This window comes from Anguilla anguilla, chromosome 16 (genome assembly GCF_013347855.1).
Source record: "Anguilla anguilla isolate fAngAng1 chromosome 16, fAngAng1.pri, whole genome shotgun sequence".
Classification (NCBI taxonomy): domain Eukaryota; kingdom Metazoa; phylum Chordata; class Actinopteri; order Anguilliformes; family Anguillidae; genus Anguilla; species Anguilla anguilla.
Genome location: NC_049216.1, coordinates 22,951,963 through 22,969,041, shown reverse-complemented (window position 1 = coordinate 22,969,041; position 17,079 = coordinate 22,951,963). Strand labels below are relative to the sequence as shown.

The window sequence follows — 17,079 nt, the reverse complement described above, 5'->3', positions numbered from 1 at the left end:
GGCGCTCATTTGGATCTAAGGCAGGTGACAGCAGTGACTAACACGCAGACTCCACTCCCCCCCTCCTCCAGTCATGCCTCCATACTGCCAGCATAGTGACAACTGGCATTATCCTCCCATTCTACTACTCCACAATTCCCTGCCAGCACTAATCACGGTATAAATTACGAATCGGTTGTGCGGTGTGGGCCATAAAGCATTTCTAAGAATAGATATGCATTTTTAAATGTGTGCTGAGTAATTCTTTGAGACTGCAGGTACAATATGTATTGCACCCAGGACAAAGGGCAGGGATCAAGGCCAATTATCATACAATACAGTGCAGCACAAAGTGCCATTTTGATCTTATGCGCCTTCTGAACAGAATGGATAGCATGTGTTGTTGGGGCTCGGATGGGTAAAAAAAGAATGTGCGGGGCAGGGACACTGACGAATGGAAATCCCCCCTGTATCCCTCTGTCTGTTGAGCAGGAGGGGGGCAGGAAGTTGGTGGAGGTGGGTGTGACCTCAGCAGGAGTGTGTGGGAGTGACTCATGTTTCTAAACATTCCAGAGATAGTTTCCCCGGCCGGCAGGCGCACGAGGCCGAGATTTTCCGCTTCTTACCAGTGACACCGCTGCTTCCCCCCTCCCAAGAGGGTGATGGATCAAGGGCAAGATAGCGACCATGAAAGACGTTTCCCATGTACTTCATTAACCCTTCCTGCTGAAAAAACATGCACCTTCAACAAAGAGGAAGGACGTCTTATATAGATTCCCCCCCCCCCCCCCCCCCCCCAAAGACTGAGAGCCCTAGTTATTCCTTTGGACGTTCCATATCGAGACCACTGATCACTTTGGTCTTCATGCCAAAAGTAAACGTTATTTAGAGATACGCACTGTTGGCACACTTGAATTGCGTAAACCGAGTAGTCATGGGGTTTGGACGCTCGTTATTGCAGTGAATATATGCGCCACAAGAGGGCGCATGATTTTCTTATTTACTAATCTTTTCAAGGGAAATAATAATTTTAATAAATATAATTTCTCAAGGGAAACAGGGTTAACCAATTTAATAATGGATAATACTACTTTATGTTAACAACACTCACTATATGCTATTTATTTGTTTTCAAAGGAAATATATTCCTCAGAAATACTTTCATATATTTATTATTACCATTTTTCTGGCATAAGTCTCTCTTATTTGGTGTTTAATGCTAATGTACAAAAATGCATTATTTCATTGTTAAGGAGATTTTTCATAACCTGGAAGGTGTGCTTATTTATTGTAGCCAATCCTAATAAAATATGACATTTTATTCATGAACCTGCAGTCGTTTGGATGTAAACTTTTAGTCTGTATTTCCTTAAACTGAATGTTAGCCATATCCTAATGTAGGCCTACTCCGTATCCAGTTACGTCTGATTGAAGCATGTTCTAAGTAACTCCTTATGTTCTATTCTCAGTTAGCCTCTATCATAAACTGGCTGGCGATGGAATATTGTCATACAGAATATTGCCAACGCAGACAAAGCGAGTTTTGTGTGCGTTTGCAAAAGAGCATTTTTAGCACATGATGAAAAGAAAGAAAGAAACCTGAGTATGTGCTACTTCTTCTAAAGGATCGCATTACTTGTGTATTTTAGGTTCATATAATAATTTTGGTAACACATCTTCCAAAATGTCGCAGTTTATGCATAAGGTACCTAAATGTTGAATGGGAGGCTTATCGAGGATTACTTAGCTATAACGGGACACGGCATGCAAAATGTTTTTAAAAAAGCATGGAATCTAAACGTTCCCGCTTCTATTCATGAGAGAGAAAAGCCTCAGAAAATCCTGAAAAATGGCAGACATCCCAACGTAATCACTTCATTTTGAGCAAGCAGTACGGTATGGGCAATGAGTGTTTATTTTAATTTGGGGTTGCAACACTTTAAACAATCCTATTTATTTAGAGCTAAAAAAGTTAAGAATCTCTAAACAAAACTCAAACAAGTTGCAGGTTTGCATGTTAAATATCTCCTTTAAATATTTAAGAAATAAGAAATTAGATTGAAGAAAAAACATTGTTCTTCACAGGCCTGACAATACCTTAAAAGGTATTCAGAAACAGTTTGAGTACTCTTTAAGGCTTGCTGTTCAGAGATAATCTACGTTCTCAGATGATTGTTCATTAGTGTTCATAATGTGTGCCTCCACTCTTGCCTCAGCTATCACAAAGCACTGGATAATATCCAGAAGACTTTACAGCTGGGTGAGTGGACTTTTCCCGTAGCAAATATGAATCACCTGCATCCGGAGAGATCTGTGCTGAGCAATAAGTTTTCAGCTCAGTCAGGATACGAGGCCCGCTCAGCACATGACTGCTCGCTAACCCCTCTGCGCTCCGGCATCCTCTCTGTGAGGACTCCCACCCCCCCCCCCCCCCCCCCCCCCCAGACCCCTGAAACCCTGGCAGGAAGCAAAAGGAGGAAGCTGACCAGGTTGCTCTGGGGGAAGGGGGGGGGGCGGGTGAGGGAGAGCTCATGATCTCCGGCTCATGATGCTGCCAGCCTCTTTTGTTTCCCCAGTGTGGTTCAGAACATTCGGCCTTCTTCCCTTCCCCCCCGCAGCTGCGACTGGGTGTCAAAGGGACGTGGCACCCCCCTCCCCGTCCTGTTGGGTGTTGTGCACAAATTAAAGGTTTACTTGTTTCTGCGCATCTGAAGGGCTTTCAGGAAAAGGGGACAGAAGAGGCCTCTGTCCGTCTGAAAGCTAAAGGGGAACTTGCACTGAGGCAGGTGACTGCATGACCTGGCCCCAGGGCCAGCAGACTGCACCAGGACAGTGACTGAAAGGCAGCAGTGAAGCACCCTGCAATGATATAATGGTATAATGGGTAGGGAACTGGGCTTGTAACACAGAGGCTTCAGGTACAATTACCAGGTAGGACACTGCCGTTGTCCCCTTGAGCAAGGTACTTAACCTGCACTGCTGCAGTATATATCCAGCAGTATAAATGGACAGTCTGTTAAAATGCTATAAAGCTGTGTAATGCCAGTAATGTAATGTAAAGGCAAGCAGCTGTGAGCCAGCGTTCTGGCAGCACTTGCTGGCCACTGTGAACAGGAAACCACTGCCAGCAGACAGGAAATGGGCATCATAAGGCAAACAAGTGTTTCCCCCCTTTTCATAAATTTCTGTTTAAAGCACAGAGCTGACTGGGAATAAAATACATTTTAAGGATGCTTCTTGGGGAGTCAGACGTTGTTCATCTGTTGAAATGTGAAAAGCAATAAAATCCTTTTGCTTATTTTATGCACACTGCAGACATGTTTCATTCACATTTATTTTAAGACATTTCAGAAAAAAATCTAATTTCATTCCATACCCAAGTGTACAATATCAACAAGGAAATCTTTGGTTCAATCAAATCTCCTCTGTTGTAAAATCAGTCCTTTCATTGAATCATGACTTTCACAACTCATTAGGTAGGTTAAGGTGACAATACTCGCATAGTAAATGCTGGCCAAATGAATGGTAAACTCTTGGGAGTGTTACTCCGGTATTACAAATCCTAGGTTGGATACTGTGCGACCAAACTTGCCACCAGAGAAATGCATTCCAAACTGTGGGGTCACACAAGGTGAATTTAGGGGGCCCCTTCTGAAGATTAGAGAGAAATGTGTTTAGTAAACGTAAAAAAACCATCTGACACAAACCATCCATTGTTGGGACACGGCAATAAAACTGTCTTGGTCCGAGCTGACATTCATATTGCACAGATGGCCTAAAGGGCTTTAACAGCAACAAATGATGTAGAACTTTCAAGTGTTCTATAATTGCCTATTAATTCTCGGCAGGCTTTGGGTGACTTTGCTGCTTTTGATTGGAGGGATGCACGGAATTTTTATTATTTTTGAAGTGTCAAAACTGATTTTTTTTTTTGGCTAGAGAGATGAGAAAGAACCTCTTCCTTTTTTTGGGTAAAGAAGTTAATCTTAATGCAGGCTAATTCTATCAACCTCACTCTCAACTCCTGAACTTAAAGCCAAAGCCAAATTTGAGACAGTTGAACAGTTGAGCTTTCCCTCCCACACAATCAATTCTCCAAACACTCTCAGCGCAGAACTTCCAAAAAAGATTCTCATCTCTGGCTCAACGCTATTCATGTTGTTTCACAGTTGTTCCTATCACTTCCTGTGAATAAAATGTGCAGGGTCCACATTGGCCTCGTGTCAGTTCCTCCTCCAGACAACCTTAGATGTGCCTGTATGTGCTAATAGCCATGCTATAAATTCAGCTAAATATGCACAGACCTTCGGAGGAAAAAAAGTTAGTCCAACACCAAGTCCTGATGAAAAGTGCCCATGGGAATAGAATCTGGTGCAGCTTCTTGAGCAGAATATATCAGAATATCCCCGATAAAACAACACCTGCACAAACAAATACTGCAAAACCGTTTTATTCAACAACACAATATTTTGGAACATTTAAGTACTTTTTCCATTACAACATACAAACAATTCAAACACTGGCACAACTATATTCAGTAATGCTTAACTTGTGATAAACTGCCTTTGAACGTGAATAGTGCTTCCTTCACAAGCAAAACAAGATTAAAAATGGAACGTCTTTCATTCTCACCCCCTCCAGCCAAGTCTCGCCATTGCCAGCAAACAAACACTAAAATGGCTAAAATTCTGATGGTTTAAAACATCTGAACAAAAGTAAAAATGTTTTTTTGTTTTTGTTTAAAAAAGAAAAGAAAAAAAAAGCAGGCAATCGAATAGGTTGGAGACACAGATGTTCACAGTGTGTATCTTTTTACTTGAACTGCAGACTTTCTAGTCCTACTTAAAAAAAGAAAGGAAAACAATTCCATTAACACAGAGGTTAATGGGGAATGTGCATATTGCCTCTGCAACTCATTCAAAATACTTCTGCAAATTCAGAATTTGGTGTGGCGTTATATGATACAAATTCGACTTGGAAAACTCCTACAAAAACAGTACAAAATAAATAACCTAAGATTCCGAGCCAGATTACAGAAATCCAATGGGCTTTGCATTCAACTATTGGTACTGAATTTAAGCAAGCAATTCCTGAACCAAGCTCACCTTCAATTTCAGCAGCCACTGACCATGTGCAGTTATGGAAGAAACAGCAGAAGGAGTGCTTGCTTAAATTCTCCACGCGATTGCGGTTACACTGAATCTGGACCCCAATATTGGCTAATAAATGAATAAAAGGCATCTTAAAATGGGGATGGGGGTGCAGTGAGAAAGGTAGCTGACCTCACTAAAACAGCCTCAGTGGACACACACAGGTACGATGTGCAGCTCAACTCTCCTTGAAGTCTGGGGGTGCAAAATTACCTGGGGGAGGAAATTATTTTATTATAAACGAATAAATACATCAGTGGAACAAGGAATTTTGAATATGTGTGTGTTGTTGAGTGCACATTGTGAGCATGTTTGTGTGTGTTGTACATGTGTGTGTTTGCATGCACAATGTGTGTGTGTTGGGGAGGAGGTGTGTAGTGCGTGTTGGTGAGGAGGTGTGTGGTGTGTGTAGGTGAGGGGATGTGTGGGGTGTGTGTTGTGGTGTGTGTTGGCTCATACCTGTCCAGGCGGCTGACCACCTCTCTGATGGTGTTGATCAGAGCCTCGTGCTCCTGAGGGTTGGCCAGGATGATGGCGTGCAGCTTCTTCATGTACAAGTCGATGGTTTCCAGCGTGGGCACCTCTCCACTTCCTGCAGAAACAGACAGAGAGAGAGAGATTAGCCTGATACTCACTGCCCCCAATACACCACCAATGGATCAGTCATCCACGGCATACCCCAATACACCACCACTGGAACAGTCATCAACAGCATCCCCCAATACACCACCAATGGATCAGTCATCCACGGCATACCCCAATACACCACCAATGGATCAGTCATCAACAGCATACCCTAATACACCACCAATGGATCAGTCATCCACGGCATACCCCAATACACCACCAATGGATCAGTCATCCACGGCATACCCCAATACACCACCAATGGATCAGTCATCAACAGCATACCCTAATACACCACCAATGGATCAGTCATCCATGGCATACCCCAATACACCACCAATGGATCAGTCATCCACGGCATACCCCAATACATCACCAATGGATCAGCCATCCACGGCATACCCCAATACACCACCACTGGATCAGTCATCCACGGCATACCCCAATACACCACCAATGGATCAGTCATCCATGGCATACCCCAATACACCACCAATGGATCAGTCATCGGAGGCATACCCTAATACACCACCAATGGAACATCTGATACCAGCTTCCATTCATCAACGGCAAACCCAAATTAACCACCAAGGAAACATTACAGACACGGTCAGACACGCTACGCCACACACGTGCCAAACACTGTGCCCCTGGCCTAATGAATGATTACTGACTGACATAATTACTGTCACGTTTTACACAGTCTGACACACAACATTTAGCATTTCAAATCTTCAGTGACGTGACGTTCTCTGAGATTTCACAGCAGGCTGAGCTGGACTAAGTTCCTGTGGCATCGATAAAGTGCATTTGCTTAGCAGAGCGAACTGATTTAGAACCACTCAAAGCTCACACACATTATCGTCCATTTAAGACACACAAGGTTAAGTACTCTGCTCAAGGGCAATATGGCAAAGCCCCACTTGGGAATTAAACCTGCAACCTCTTCAACCTTGATAAGCCTTGGAGCTGGCTTTCCCTCCTTTCCTCCCTCCTTCTCTCTCCCAGCTTCCTACCGCCATATTTGCCGATTTGTCCCATCCGTGACGTGACTGACTGAGAGATCTTGCTCAGAAATTTATTTGCACTTAACTGAATTCTACCCCAGATGGAGTAACATGCAGATACAGTGGCTGGAGGTTTGGGAGAAAAAAGAATGAAATATAAGAATAAAGTGTTTCATATCTGAACCTGCCCTGTGATAGATTGGTGGCCTGTTCAGGGAGTATTCCTGCCTCTTGCCCAATGCACGCTGGGATAGGCTCCAGCACCTCCGCGACCCTGACCAGGATAAGCGGGTACAGTTAATGGATAGATGGACGGATGGATATCTGAACATTAAAAGCAACCATTCATTTCCGGATCGACCAAGCTCACATCTGAGCTGTGAGAAAGAATCAAATAACTACCATGTGCAGTCATGTGACACTTCTGTGGATTGGAGATCAAAGCACAGGGTTCCGGACAAATAAACAAAGGCAACGGCTTGTATCCCAGAAGCCACTGGGGATTCACAGAAAGCCCAGAGTTCTCTCTCACAATTATCAAGACCCGTTTTCAGTTACAGCAGTTAGAAAGAAAAAAAATAGGTTTCAACGACAAGATTATACCCGCTTCCAAATAATTCATTTTCCTTTTAATTATCTTAAGCAGTTCAGATGAAGTCCACAGAAGTTACGAAAATGTGCTTAAAACAGAACGTATTTGAAGAATGTTTGGAAATAATATGGCTTTACTGTTGTACAGTGGTACTCATAGAAGTATCTGCTGTTAAAAGATTAAATTCCAAAGGGCTTCCACACCAAACACAGAAAACTATTTCTTTCTGAACCTTGCTTTGTGCACGAGGGCATCGACATGCTGAAACATGAAAGGGCCTTCACCAAACTGTTACCCAAATTTGGGAGCACACAATTCTCTAGAATTTCATAGTATGCGATAGCGGTAATATTTCCGTTCACTGGAATTAAGGGGCCTAGCCCAAACCATGAAAAATAGCCCCAGACCATTATGCCTCCTCCACCAATCTTTACAGTTGGCACTATGCATTCGGGCAGGTAGCATTCTCCTGGCAATCGCCAAACCCAGTGGTTAGTAATGGGTGTGGCTGAAGTTGCCAAACCAACTAATTAGATGTACACATACTTTGGTCCCCTCACCAATGTATATATATGTGTGTAAAATTGTATGTGTGTATATGTGCATATATGCATGTATATGTGTGTAAATTTGTATGTGTGTATATGTGCATATATGTACATATATGTGTGTAAATTTGTATATATGTGCATATATGTATGTATATGTGAGTAAATGTGCATATATGTATGTATGTGTGTGTAAATGTGTATGTGTGTATATGTGCATATATGTATGTACATGTGTGTAAATGTGTATGTGTGTGCGTGTGTGTATACATGTGTGCTCTCACCAGGCAGGGCCAGGCCGCTGAAGCTGCTGGTCAGGGCGTGTGTGTGTGTGCGTGTGTGTATGCGTGTGTGTGTGTGTGTGTGTGTGTGTGTGTGTATATACGCGTGTGCTCTCTCACCAGGCAGGGCCAGGCCGCTGAAGCTGCTGGTCAGGGCGTGTGTGTGCGCGTGTGTGTGTGTGTGTGTGTGTGCGTGTGTGTGTGTGTGTGTGCTCTCACCAGGCAGGGCCAGGCCGCTGAAGCTGCTGGTCAGGGCGTGTGTGTGTGTGTGTGTGTGTGTGCGTGTGTGTGTGTGTGTGTGCGTGTGTGCGTGTGTGTGTATACGTGTGTGCTCTCTCACCAGGCAGGGCCAGGCCGCTGAAGCTGCTGGTCAGGGCGTGTGTGTGTGCGTGTGTGCGTGTGTGTGTATACGTGTGTGCTCTCTCACCAGGCAGGGCCAGGCCGCTGAAGCTGCTGGTCAGGGCGTGTGTGTGTGTGCGTGTGTGTGTGTGCGTGTGTGCGTGTGTGTGTGTGTGTGTGTGTGTGTGTATACGTGTGTGCTCTCTCACCAGGCAGGGCCAGGCCGCTGAAGCTGCTGGTCAGGGCGTGTGTGTGTGTGTGTGTGTGTGTGTGTGTATACGTGTGTGCTCTCACCAGGCAGGGCCAGGCCGCTGAAGCTGCTGGTCAGGGCGTGTGTGTGTGTGTGCGCGTGTGTGTGTGTGTGTGTGTGTGTGTGTGTGTGTGTATACGTGTGTGCTCTCACCAGGCAGGGCCAGGCCGCTGAAGCTGCTGGTCAGGGCGTGTGTGTGTGTGTGCGTGTGTGTGTGTGTGTGTGCGTGTGTGTGCGTGTGTGTGTATACGTGTGTGCTCTCACCAGGCAGGGCCAGGCCGCTGAAGCTGCTGGTCAGGGCGTGTGTGTGTGTGTGCGTGTGTGTGTGTGTGTGTGCGTGTGTGTGCGTGTGTGTGTATACGTGTGTGCTCTCACCAGGCAGGGCCAGGCCGCTGAAGCTGCTGGTCAGGGCGTGTCGCAGCGTGTCCAGGTGCTGCTGCAGCAGCGTGTTGCGGCTGCGCTCCTGCAGCACGTCTCCCTCCAGCCGCTCCACCGCCCCGCGCATGCTCTCCACGTGCTTCTGCAGCGCCGCGTTGCGCTCCTCGTACTCCATGTTGGTCTTCCTCAGCTGGCGCATCTCCGCCTCGCGCGCTGGGGGGGGGGGGGGGGGGGGGGGGGGGGGGGTAATCAGCTCTTAAACATGTGACAGGGGTTTATGTGGCACACAACCAGAAACAACTCTGAGAAGCTGAGGACAAACAGACCAGGATAAATAAAGACATCAAAGTTCCCTCTCTGCAAATGAGACTCCTCAGAAGAGAGTTCTGTGCGTGTGCACGAGCCTCTTTCCGTGCTTTGTGATGAGTGATGGAGGAAGCTTAGGGAAAGTTTTGAGTGTTCCTTACCTTTGCTGTGGTTGAGAAACTCCTCGGTGAAGATGGGAATGTCAAAAACAGACCTCTCCTTCCCCTCGGCATCCTTCTGAAACACACACAACAAAGGCTGAGAGAATGAGAAACCAAAACCTAAAAAAAGGCATGAAGAAACGAATCCATTTGTCAGAAGGAGAAGAGTGAAGACAGGGAATCAGGACAGGATGTGAGGTTCTATACCCAAGAAGTTGGATGCATTTCAAAATAGTCTTCAAAAACTTTTATTGACATGTGGATGAGGTGAGCTTTAGCTCTCACAAAAAAAACAAAAAGAAAAAAACTACATTAATAATGTAAAAGGTAATGAGGAAAGGGGAGTGTGTGTGTGCTCTGAGAGAGAGGAGTGTGAGTGCATGCATAGGTACATAAGTAGGTATCTGTGCAAAGTAGGACAGGGTGGTTGTAATAAGGACAGGTGTGTGTGTGTGTGTGTGTGTGTGTGTTTGTGTGTGCGGGACAGGTATAGGACAAACTGCCACTCCCTTGTCAGCCTCCTGCCGCTAGCCGGCGATGCTAATCACCCCGCTGCCGTGGCGATGGTGACTAACGAGCGCCGAGCTGCGGTGATCCATCTTATTTAGCCGCCGGCGGCAGGCGGAGTTTACCGGAGCTCTGGAGCCGCTCCCACTGGAGGCCGAGCACAGCGCAGAATGAAAGAGCACATAAAGCAATCAGGGTAACAGGCTAATGTGCATTATCCCCAGCCTGCCCTGTGCAGCGGAGCGCTGTCCGGCTCGGTGGGGGCGGGGGACGGCGGGGGCTAGGCCGAGTGGGGGGGCGGTGCCCGATCTGCGGGCCACTGAGTCCTGAGTCACTCTGTGTTTGCCCCCTTCCCTCTTCACAGGACAGGTTTCCAGCAGACCCCTAATTACACGGTTTCACCTCATAAAAGTGCATGAGCCAGTTAGCGGCAGCTCGGTCTGCAGGCTCTGCCGTTATAGAGCATGGCTGATTAATCCAGCATTACTGCTGCAGCTGTTAGCGCCCAATGTGAAGCAGACCTGTCAGCAGACCGGGGAATTAAGGGAGGAAGAGTATGTACTGTGTACAGCACGAATGGGTGTGTGCACGTAAGTTAGAGTGCTGTGTGTGTGTGTGTGTGTGTGTGTGTGTGAGAGAGAGAATACATCAGTTTGTGTTTGGAAGTATGAGTGTGAGAGTGCCAATGCATGTATGCACATGTTTAGGTGTGCATGTGTGCTTGAATGTGTGTGTACATTTGTACATGCCGAGATTACCTCGTGCAGGGATTCATGGGTAACCTGGCGTGCCACATCTGCAGGACAAGAGAGAAGAGGGGATGAATAAAGTGTTTTTCCTGTGAAAGATCACCTGGAGACTCCACAGGTGCGCTCCGCACACGCTCCCCACACACACCACAAACGCGCTCTCTACACACACGTGCTCTGCACACACACTCTACACAGGGAGCGCAGCTGCCTCACACTCACAAGCTAACAACTGCGCGGACTTGGCCGAAGATCCCAGGCATGAAATTCCTCTCATGATTTGTCTGAATCATGCCAACGTTATCTTACAGTATGCTGGTACTGAAGCAGAAACACCTTAGAGTTTGGCTGTAAGGAGACTTGGCCCAGAGATACCATGAGAAGCATATGTAGACATGGCTATAAAACAGGGCCCACACTGTGTGTGAGATCAGCGTGTGGGTGTTGAGATCAGCGAGTGAGATCAGTGTGAGAGATCAGTGAGCGGGTGTTGAGATCAGAAAGTGAAATCAGCGTGAGAGATCAGTGTGTGAGATCAGCATGTGGGTGTTGAGATCAGTGTGCGAGATCAGTGTGTGAGATCAGCATGTGGGTGTTGAGATCAGCGTGCGAGATCAGCGCGTGTGTGCGCGTCTCACCCCCTCTGTGCTGCTTGCCCTTCTTCTTGTCCTGCAGCTTGCGGGTGAAGTGCTTGTACGCCTCAGTCTTCTGGTACTTCTCCAGCTCCTGCATGTAGCGCTCCTTATCCTTCTCAGCCTCGTCCAGGTAACGCTGCGGAGGGAGAGAGAGAGACGGAGAGAGGGAGAAAAGGGAGTGAGGGATACTGAGACTGAGATACCCCACTGTGAACCACAGCACGCACACAAACAAACTACTTCAACACACTCACACATCCTCTCAATATCTCTCCCTCTGTCTGTTTCTCTCTCCCCTCCCCTTTCTTTACCCATTACTCTATATCTCTATCCTCCCCTCTTCCCTTCTCTTCTCCTCTTTCTGTCTTTCTCTTTACTCTCTTTCTCTCTCTTTGTTTCTCTCTGCCCCCTCTCTTCCCCCTCTCTCCCTCTCTCCCCCTATCTCTCTCTCTCTCCCTCCTACCTGTTTCTCGTCGGGGGGCAGCTTGCTCCACTCGTTGCCCAGCATCCTGGTGATTTCGGGGAAGGGGACGTCGGGCCTCTCGGCCCTCAGCTGCTCGCGCCGGTCGTTCATGAAGCGCACGTAGCCCGTGAGCGGGGCTTTGGGGGCGTTGCTGTCCTTCACCGGCTTCTTCCTCTTCCTGCCCTTGGTCCAGCTGGAGCGCCGGGGCTTCTGCCGCAGGGAGAGGGGGCGGCGCGTTAACCGGAGGTTAAAGGTCACGCGGTGATGTCACACAGGGAGCAGGCGGGTTCAGATCAGACTCACCTCCTCCCCGTTCCTCTGGCTGCTGCTGTTGTCAGTGTTGGCTCCGGGAGATCCAGTCTGCTCCTCCATGGCCTCACGCTGTTACCGCCACCCCCAGGAGAGACCTGCTCAACACAGGACACCCTGTCAGGAGGGGGGAGCACAACGCAACACCCACACACACACACGTACATACAGCAAACACGCTACTGAGCACAGCATGCACACACACACACACTGCTGAGCACAGCATGCGCACACACACACACACACACACACTGCTGAGCACAGCTGTCTGCAGGTGCCATTCTCCCAGCATGCTTCTGTACGTGGTCACCATGGTGACATGTGTTTGCGCCCCTGAGCCCCAGTGGGCGCAAACACCGCTGCTGATTTTGACAGCTCCACCTGTGCAGTGACTTTCCAAAGCTCAGCGTCACCTGGAGGAGCACAAACACCTGCACGGCACGCCCCTCCACCCCCACACCCCCATCCTGACTACAGCCCCATCCATTCTGACTCCTTTTATACCTCAGCAACCACTCTCAGTGATCTGTGATCAAAACCCTTCAGAAATGATTTGATGTTTTAAATAATGAACAAGGCACTGATTACATTTTGTTTTTTACCATTTAAAGCAGGCGTCTAATTTTTTATACTGCTCAGTCAGTTAAGATCTAAAATGTTTGCTACTCCAAACAGGCAGGCTTTTTATTTGAAATTAAGTGGGACTGTGTGTCAACTCATGTCATAAACCATGCAGGCTGCTTACTGGATTTGTATTATTGGTTTTTAGCAACAAATCTATCAAAGGGGCACAACGGCCTTTTAACTGACAAAAAAAGATAAGATCGCTCTCTCATTTCAATGCAAGTTGCTGGGCCAAAATACTCTGCAGCTTCTCCTGCGCAGTGCGAGTGCCAAGCGTTTCCTGTGATAAAACACTGACAAGCAAGTTCCAACGCCCTGTGCAAACCGGACCCAAGAACTCAAACTGAGGAAAAGCAGGAAGCTGAGCTAAGATCGCATTTTGAGATTTACATTTGACTCCGGGTTTACGCTTCCAATTATTAGGTCACAATTTCAAAATGTCAATGAAAATAGTAGGCTATTATTTGTCATGCAAATAGTTTTGCTATCAATTAAGTCTAATTAATATTAGTATAATACCATAATAGTATAGCAGTACAGCATATTAATAGAGTACATTATTGCTTTCAAAGAAATGTTTTTTTGATTGCAATGTGAAACGTACAAGCTTCACAGAAGATATATGTTAACCCACAATCTGATTGGTCAGTAGAAGACATCACTGCATATAATGACCCCTGACCTCCTCTGAGACCCCCTCCCCCCCCCCGCCCACGGCCACCTGGGACAGGACAACATGATAAAAACTATGGTTTCCTGTTCTATCTGGCACAAAGCCTTGAAGATAAATGCTGGAGCGAAGATAAGAAGAAAAAACCACAACACACCCTGACAGTAAAAATAAAACAAACCATTACTTAATTACAAGAGTGAAATTATTTTTATTGAGGTAATTTACACATGAACTTTCAACCGAGTGATGTGTGTAACGTCTCTGCTAAGTGCTTGTATTATTTTGCAGAATAAAAAAAAACAAAGACATCTGGCCCCCCCTACTGGATAATTGTATGTATGCACTCCTCCTAGATTCATATACGCACCACAGCCTATGGTGTGCACGAGCACACAAAGGACAGCTGAGATGCAGATGTAGAGGTCTCCAGTAAATGAGCTCTGACGAACAGGAAACAGCAGGGCGAACCAGAAAACTGCTCTTTCCTCTTTAAAATGGCTCTTTAAATTTCCTCTTCAAATGAGGACTGGAACACAGTCCTCATTCTCTACAGTCTCCAGGCCGCCAGTTTGATGGAAATGGAAAACTTAACAGTTCTCAAAAGCTCAAAACCTTATTCTTCACTTCATGCTGCTTTTATTCTTGATAGGTGCTAGACATAAAATGTATTATTATTAGCAAAAATGTGCACAGGACCAGCTCTCATGGTGAAATGGCTTTAATGGTGTGCTGACAGATATTAGCGATGGAACAAAAACAAATCCCACTTGACAGGTATGACTTTTAGAATTTTCAAGCAAGCATTGAGGGCTCAGTGGTGGTCTGTTTGTAAAACGGCAAGCCTTGAAGTGGCAGCTGCTTGGAGTTAAATTTCTGAAATTACCCAAAAGCGTCGGCACAGAAAACAAGTTATGCTCAAGTCCCTGTGCGAGTGCAGCCACAAGGGCACCTGTGCTTTCAACTGATTTTCAAGCACTTCATGTTCTACAAAACTCAACTGACCCAAGATCTCATCAAAATTTCACTGCAAAACCTTCCACAAAGACACACTTGACAGCTATGACCAGAAGCAAATTCTAGTACTGAATAAAACGAATTTATGCCATCCAATCACATGATTCTGCACATTCTGACGAATTAATCATTTGACCATGATTACTACTATAGGAGCAATACCATCTTCAAAAAGCACCAATTCAGAATCTGATCCTAGTGTCATCAGTGTGTCAAAATGACCATAGACATTCACTGTAGAGGAGAATATTCCTATTACTGCCCAGCTTTTATTCTAACAAGACTGGCCAGTGTCCTGGTCGCTGAATATTTGTGCACTAAGTGATAGTTCTATTTGACTGAAGAGAGCCAGATTGTTAGGACATCACTGCGGTGTAATATGCCAGACATAAATTCTGAAACCATGGCAACTGGCCACCAGAGCCTCTGTTAAATTGGATTTACATGTTTTGCATCCCTGCCTGCAGTGAGAGTGGAACATTTACCCAGACTTGGAATATAAAAGAAACTGTAAACCCCTGGATTGTCTGCAGCACGGCGAACCAAGTCAGAGGTTTAATTGCGTGCAAACATCATTCACCGACTGTAACGATTTAACACGACTGGAAAAGACGAGTACGACTGTCTCACCTATGCAAATCTAACCGTCCACACTTCTGTTGAAATCATACGTTATGAATTGGATAGATAGCGATCTACATGATATCTGGAGTGAACAAAACACACCAACGCTCCTCGTATTTAATTCTACATAATATAATCTGTGGTAATTATCGGCCAACGTCAAATATCGCAATTAAAAGGATGCCGAACTAACCATTACTGACACATGCACTATCAGAGCACAGTACGCTGTAGCTACACCGTTTAATGGCTGGTCTCGTTCGAGATTCTAACCTGCGTTGAATACTCTAAGAAACCAAAGGTAACACCGGCCAGTTTATCATATTAATTTCATGCTAGCTATCTAGCTAGTTTGGTGGGGGTAATGCAGACATGTTTTGAAGAATTGTCTGGCTATATGCACAGTGACACAGGCTAGCTGGCTAAATTTAGCTAGCCACTAACACTATATGCCAACTTATTAGCAATCAAGCTAGCTAGTTCCCCGAAAAATGTAGACACGTATGCACTAGTCTACAGCACACTCACAATTTAAATAACCACTAATTTAGCCAAGGAAACAAGCAGGATCTATACATAGCTATGGGATTAACAAAATAACCTTAGTCTAATCAAGAGAGGAGGGACACCATGCGGAGCGTTTCATTGTAACACACAGACAGCAGCTACCTAGCTGGAGAGTAGCCGTTGTAAAGCCTACATTTAACAAAGTAAACATTATTTTTTTATTACGAACAGCCTACGTCCCCACAACACACCCTTGGCCAGTACGTTTCCACACTGACCTGTAACTCATGAACTTTCGAAGCTCCAGGAATGTGGTATAACAAGGGTCCCCCAAATCAAAACAGACGACGGCCCACGTCAACTGCGAATCAAGATCGAGCTACACAAGGACCACTGAAAATTCACTCTCATTTTAGCGGCGTGATATTAGACTTAAATGTAACTGAGAACAAAAAATATTGTTTCAAAAATAGTCAACATCGCAATTTTTTAAATTTTTATATCTAATCTGAATGGTTTTTGAAATATGGATCGTGTCTATTTTTATTCGCGCAATGATATTTTCTCCACGGAACGTGAAGTACTTTTCAGTCAACAGCTGATCCAAGATCATTTTCCACGCTCCTTATTTTCCCAGAGCTATTTTGTCTGAAGGCTAACAGCTGATTCGGGATCAGTTTATTTAGGCAGAATCTTCCATTATATGGCGCTTTTTGTCGCACAGGTGAGGTCACATCAAGCTCTGTTATTATGGGTAATGTAGTTGTGTGATAACTCCAGTCCTACCAAGTAAGCTTCTGTACAAAGCGCTTGTATTTCTATTTTCATCATTTATGTGCCTTTGTAATGACACTGAGCAACTGAACACAAAGTTATAAGCAGGGTTTGAATGTACTGCATGAAAACTTACAGGACAAATGAAATTGGCTATTTAATATATTTTAATATACATCCCGAAAAGCCCCCAGTATTTATAACATAGGTGACTGAAACTGGACACAACTACGCCACAAATGATTATGGACAAACACCACAGAGCCGAGTTTCAACTTAATACATTTCATAGGATAATTATTTTGATTTGAAAACTGAAATCAGCAAAACAGTTAAAGAGGATGTCTGGAACGTGAAACTCATTACTGTTATTCCTATGGTCGTCTTTAAGCATGACAAGGTCAACATGCACCTTGCACACTAACATTTGAGCCTGGATTAAAGAATGAAAATGTAATGATTAACCCACTTACTGTTTTTTTTGCAATCATTGTCTGTTTAATTTAAGCATAGTTTTTTTTTTTAAACCAGCCAATTAAAAATAAATAATTAAATACAAGTCTAGAATTTTAAAATATGCAC

General features: G+C 45.3%; 1 protein-coding gene across 3 annotated transcripts; it reads right to left on the bottom strand.

Annotated features, from left to right (window-relative positions):
- Positions 1-4,413: 4,413 nt before the first annotated feature.
- On the bottom strand, positions 4,414-16,278 carry hmg20a (high mobility group 20A). Of its 3 annotated transcripts, none has more exons than XM_035396865.1 (9): positions 16,002-16,278; positions 12,276-12,379; positions 11,973-12,182; positions 11,513-11,645; positions 10,884-10,921; positions 9,619-9,691; positions 9,149-9,364; positions 5,589-5,721; positions 4,414-5,342 (listed from the first exon to the last, which is right to left on the bottom strand). In XM_035396865.1, the coding sequence occupies exons 2-9, from the start codon at positions 12,342-12,344 to the stop codon at positions 5,339-5,341; spliced, it is 876 nt and encodes a 291-aa protein (XP_035252756.1). In that variant the 5' UTR covers positions 12,345-12,379; positions 16,002-16,278; the 3' UTR covers positions 4,414-5,338. The 3 variants fall into 3 exon arrangements, with proteins under 3 accessions (XP_035252756.1, XP_035252757.1, XP_035252755.1); XM_035396866.1 differs by having other exon boundaries at positions 9,619-9,694; positions 11,973-12,179; positions 16,002-16,277; XM_035396864.1 differs by having other exon boundaries at positions 9,619-9,694; positions 16,002-16,276.
- Positions 16,279-17,079: the final 801 nt, after the last annotated feature.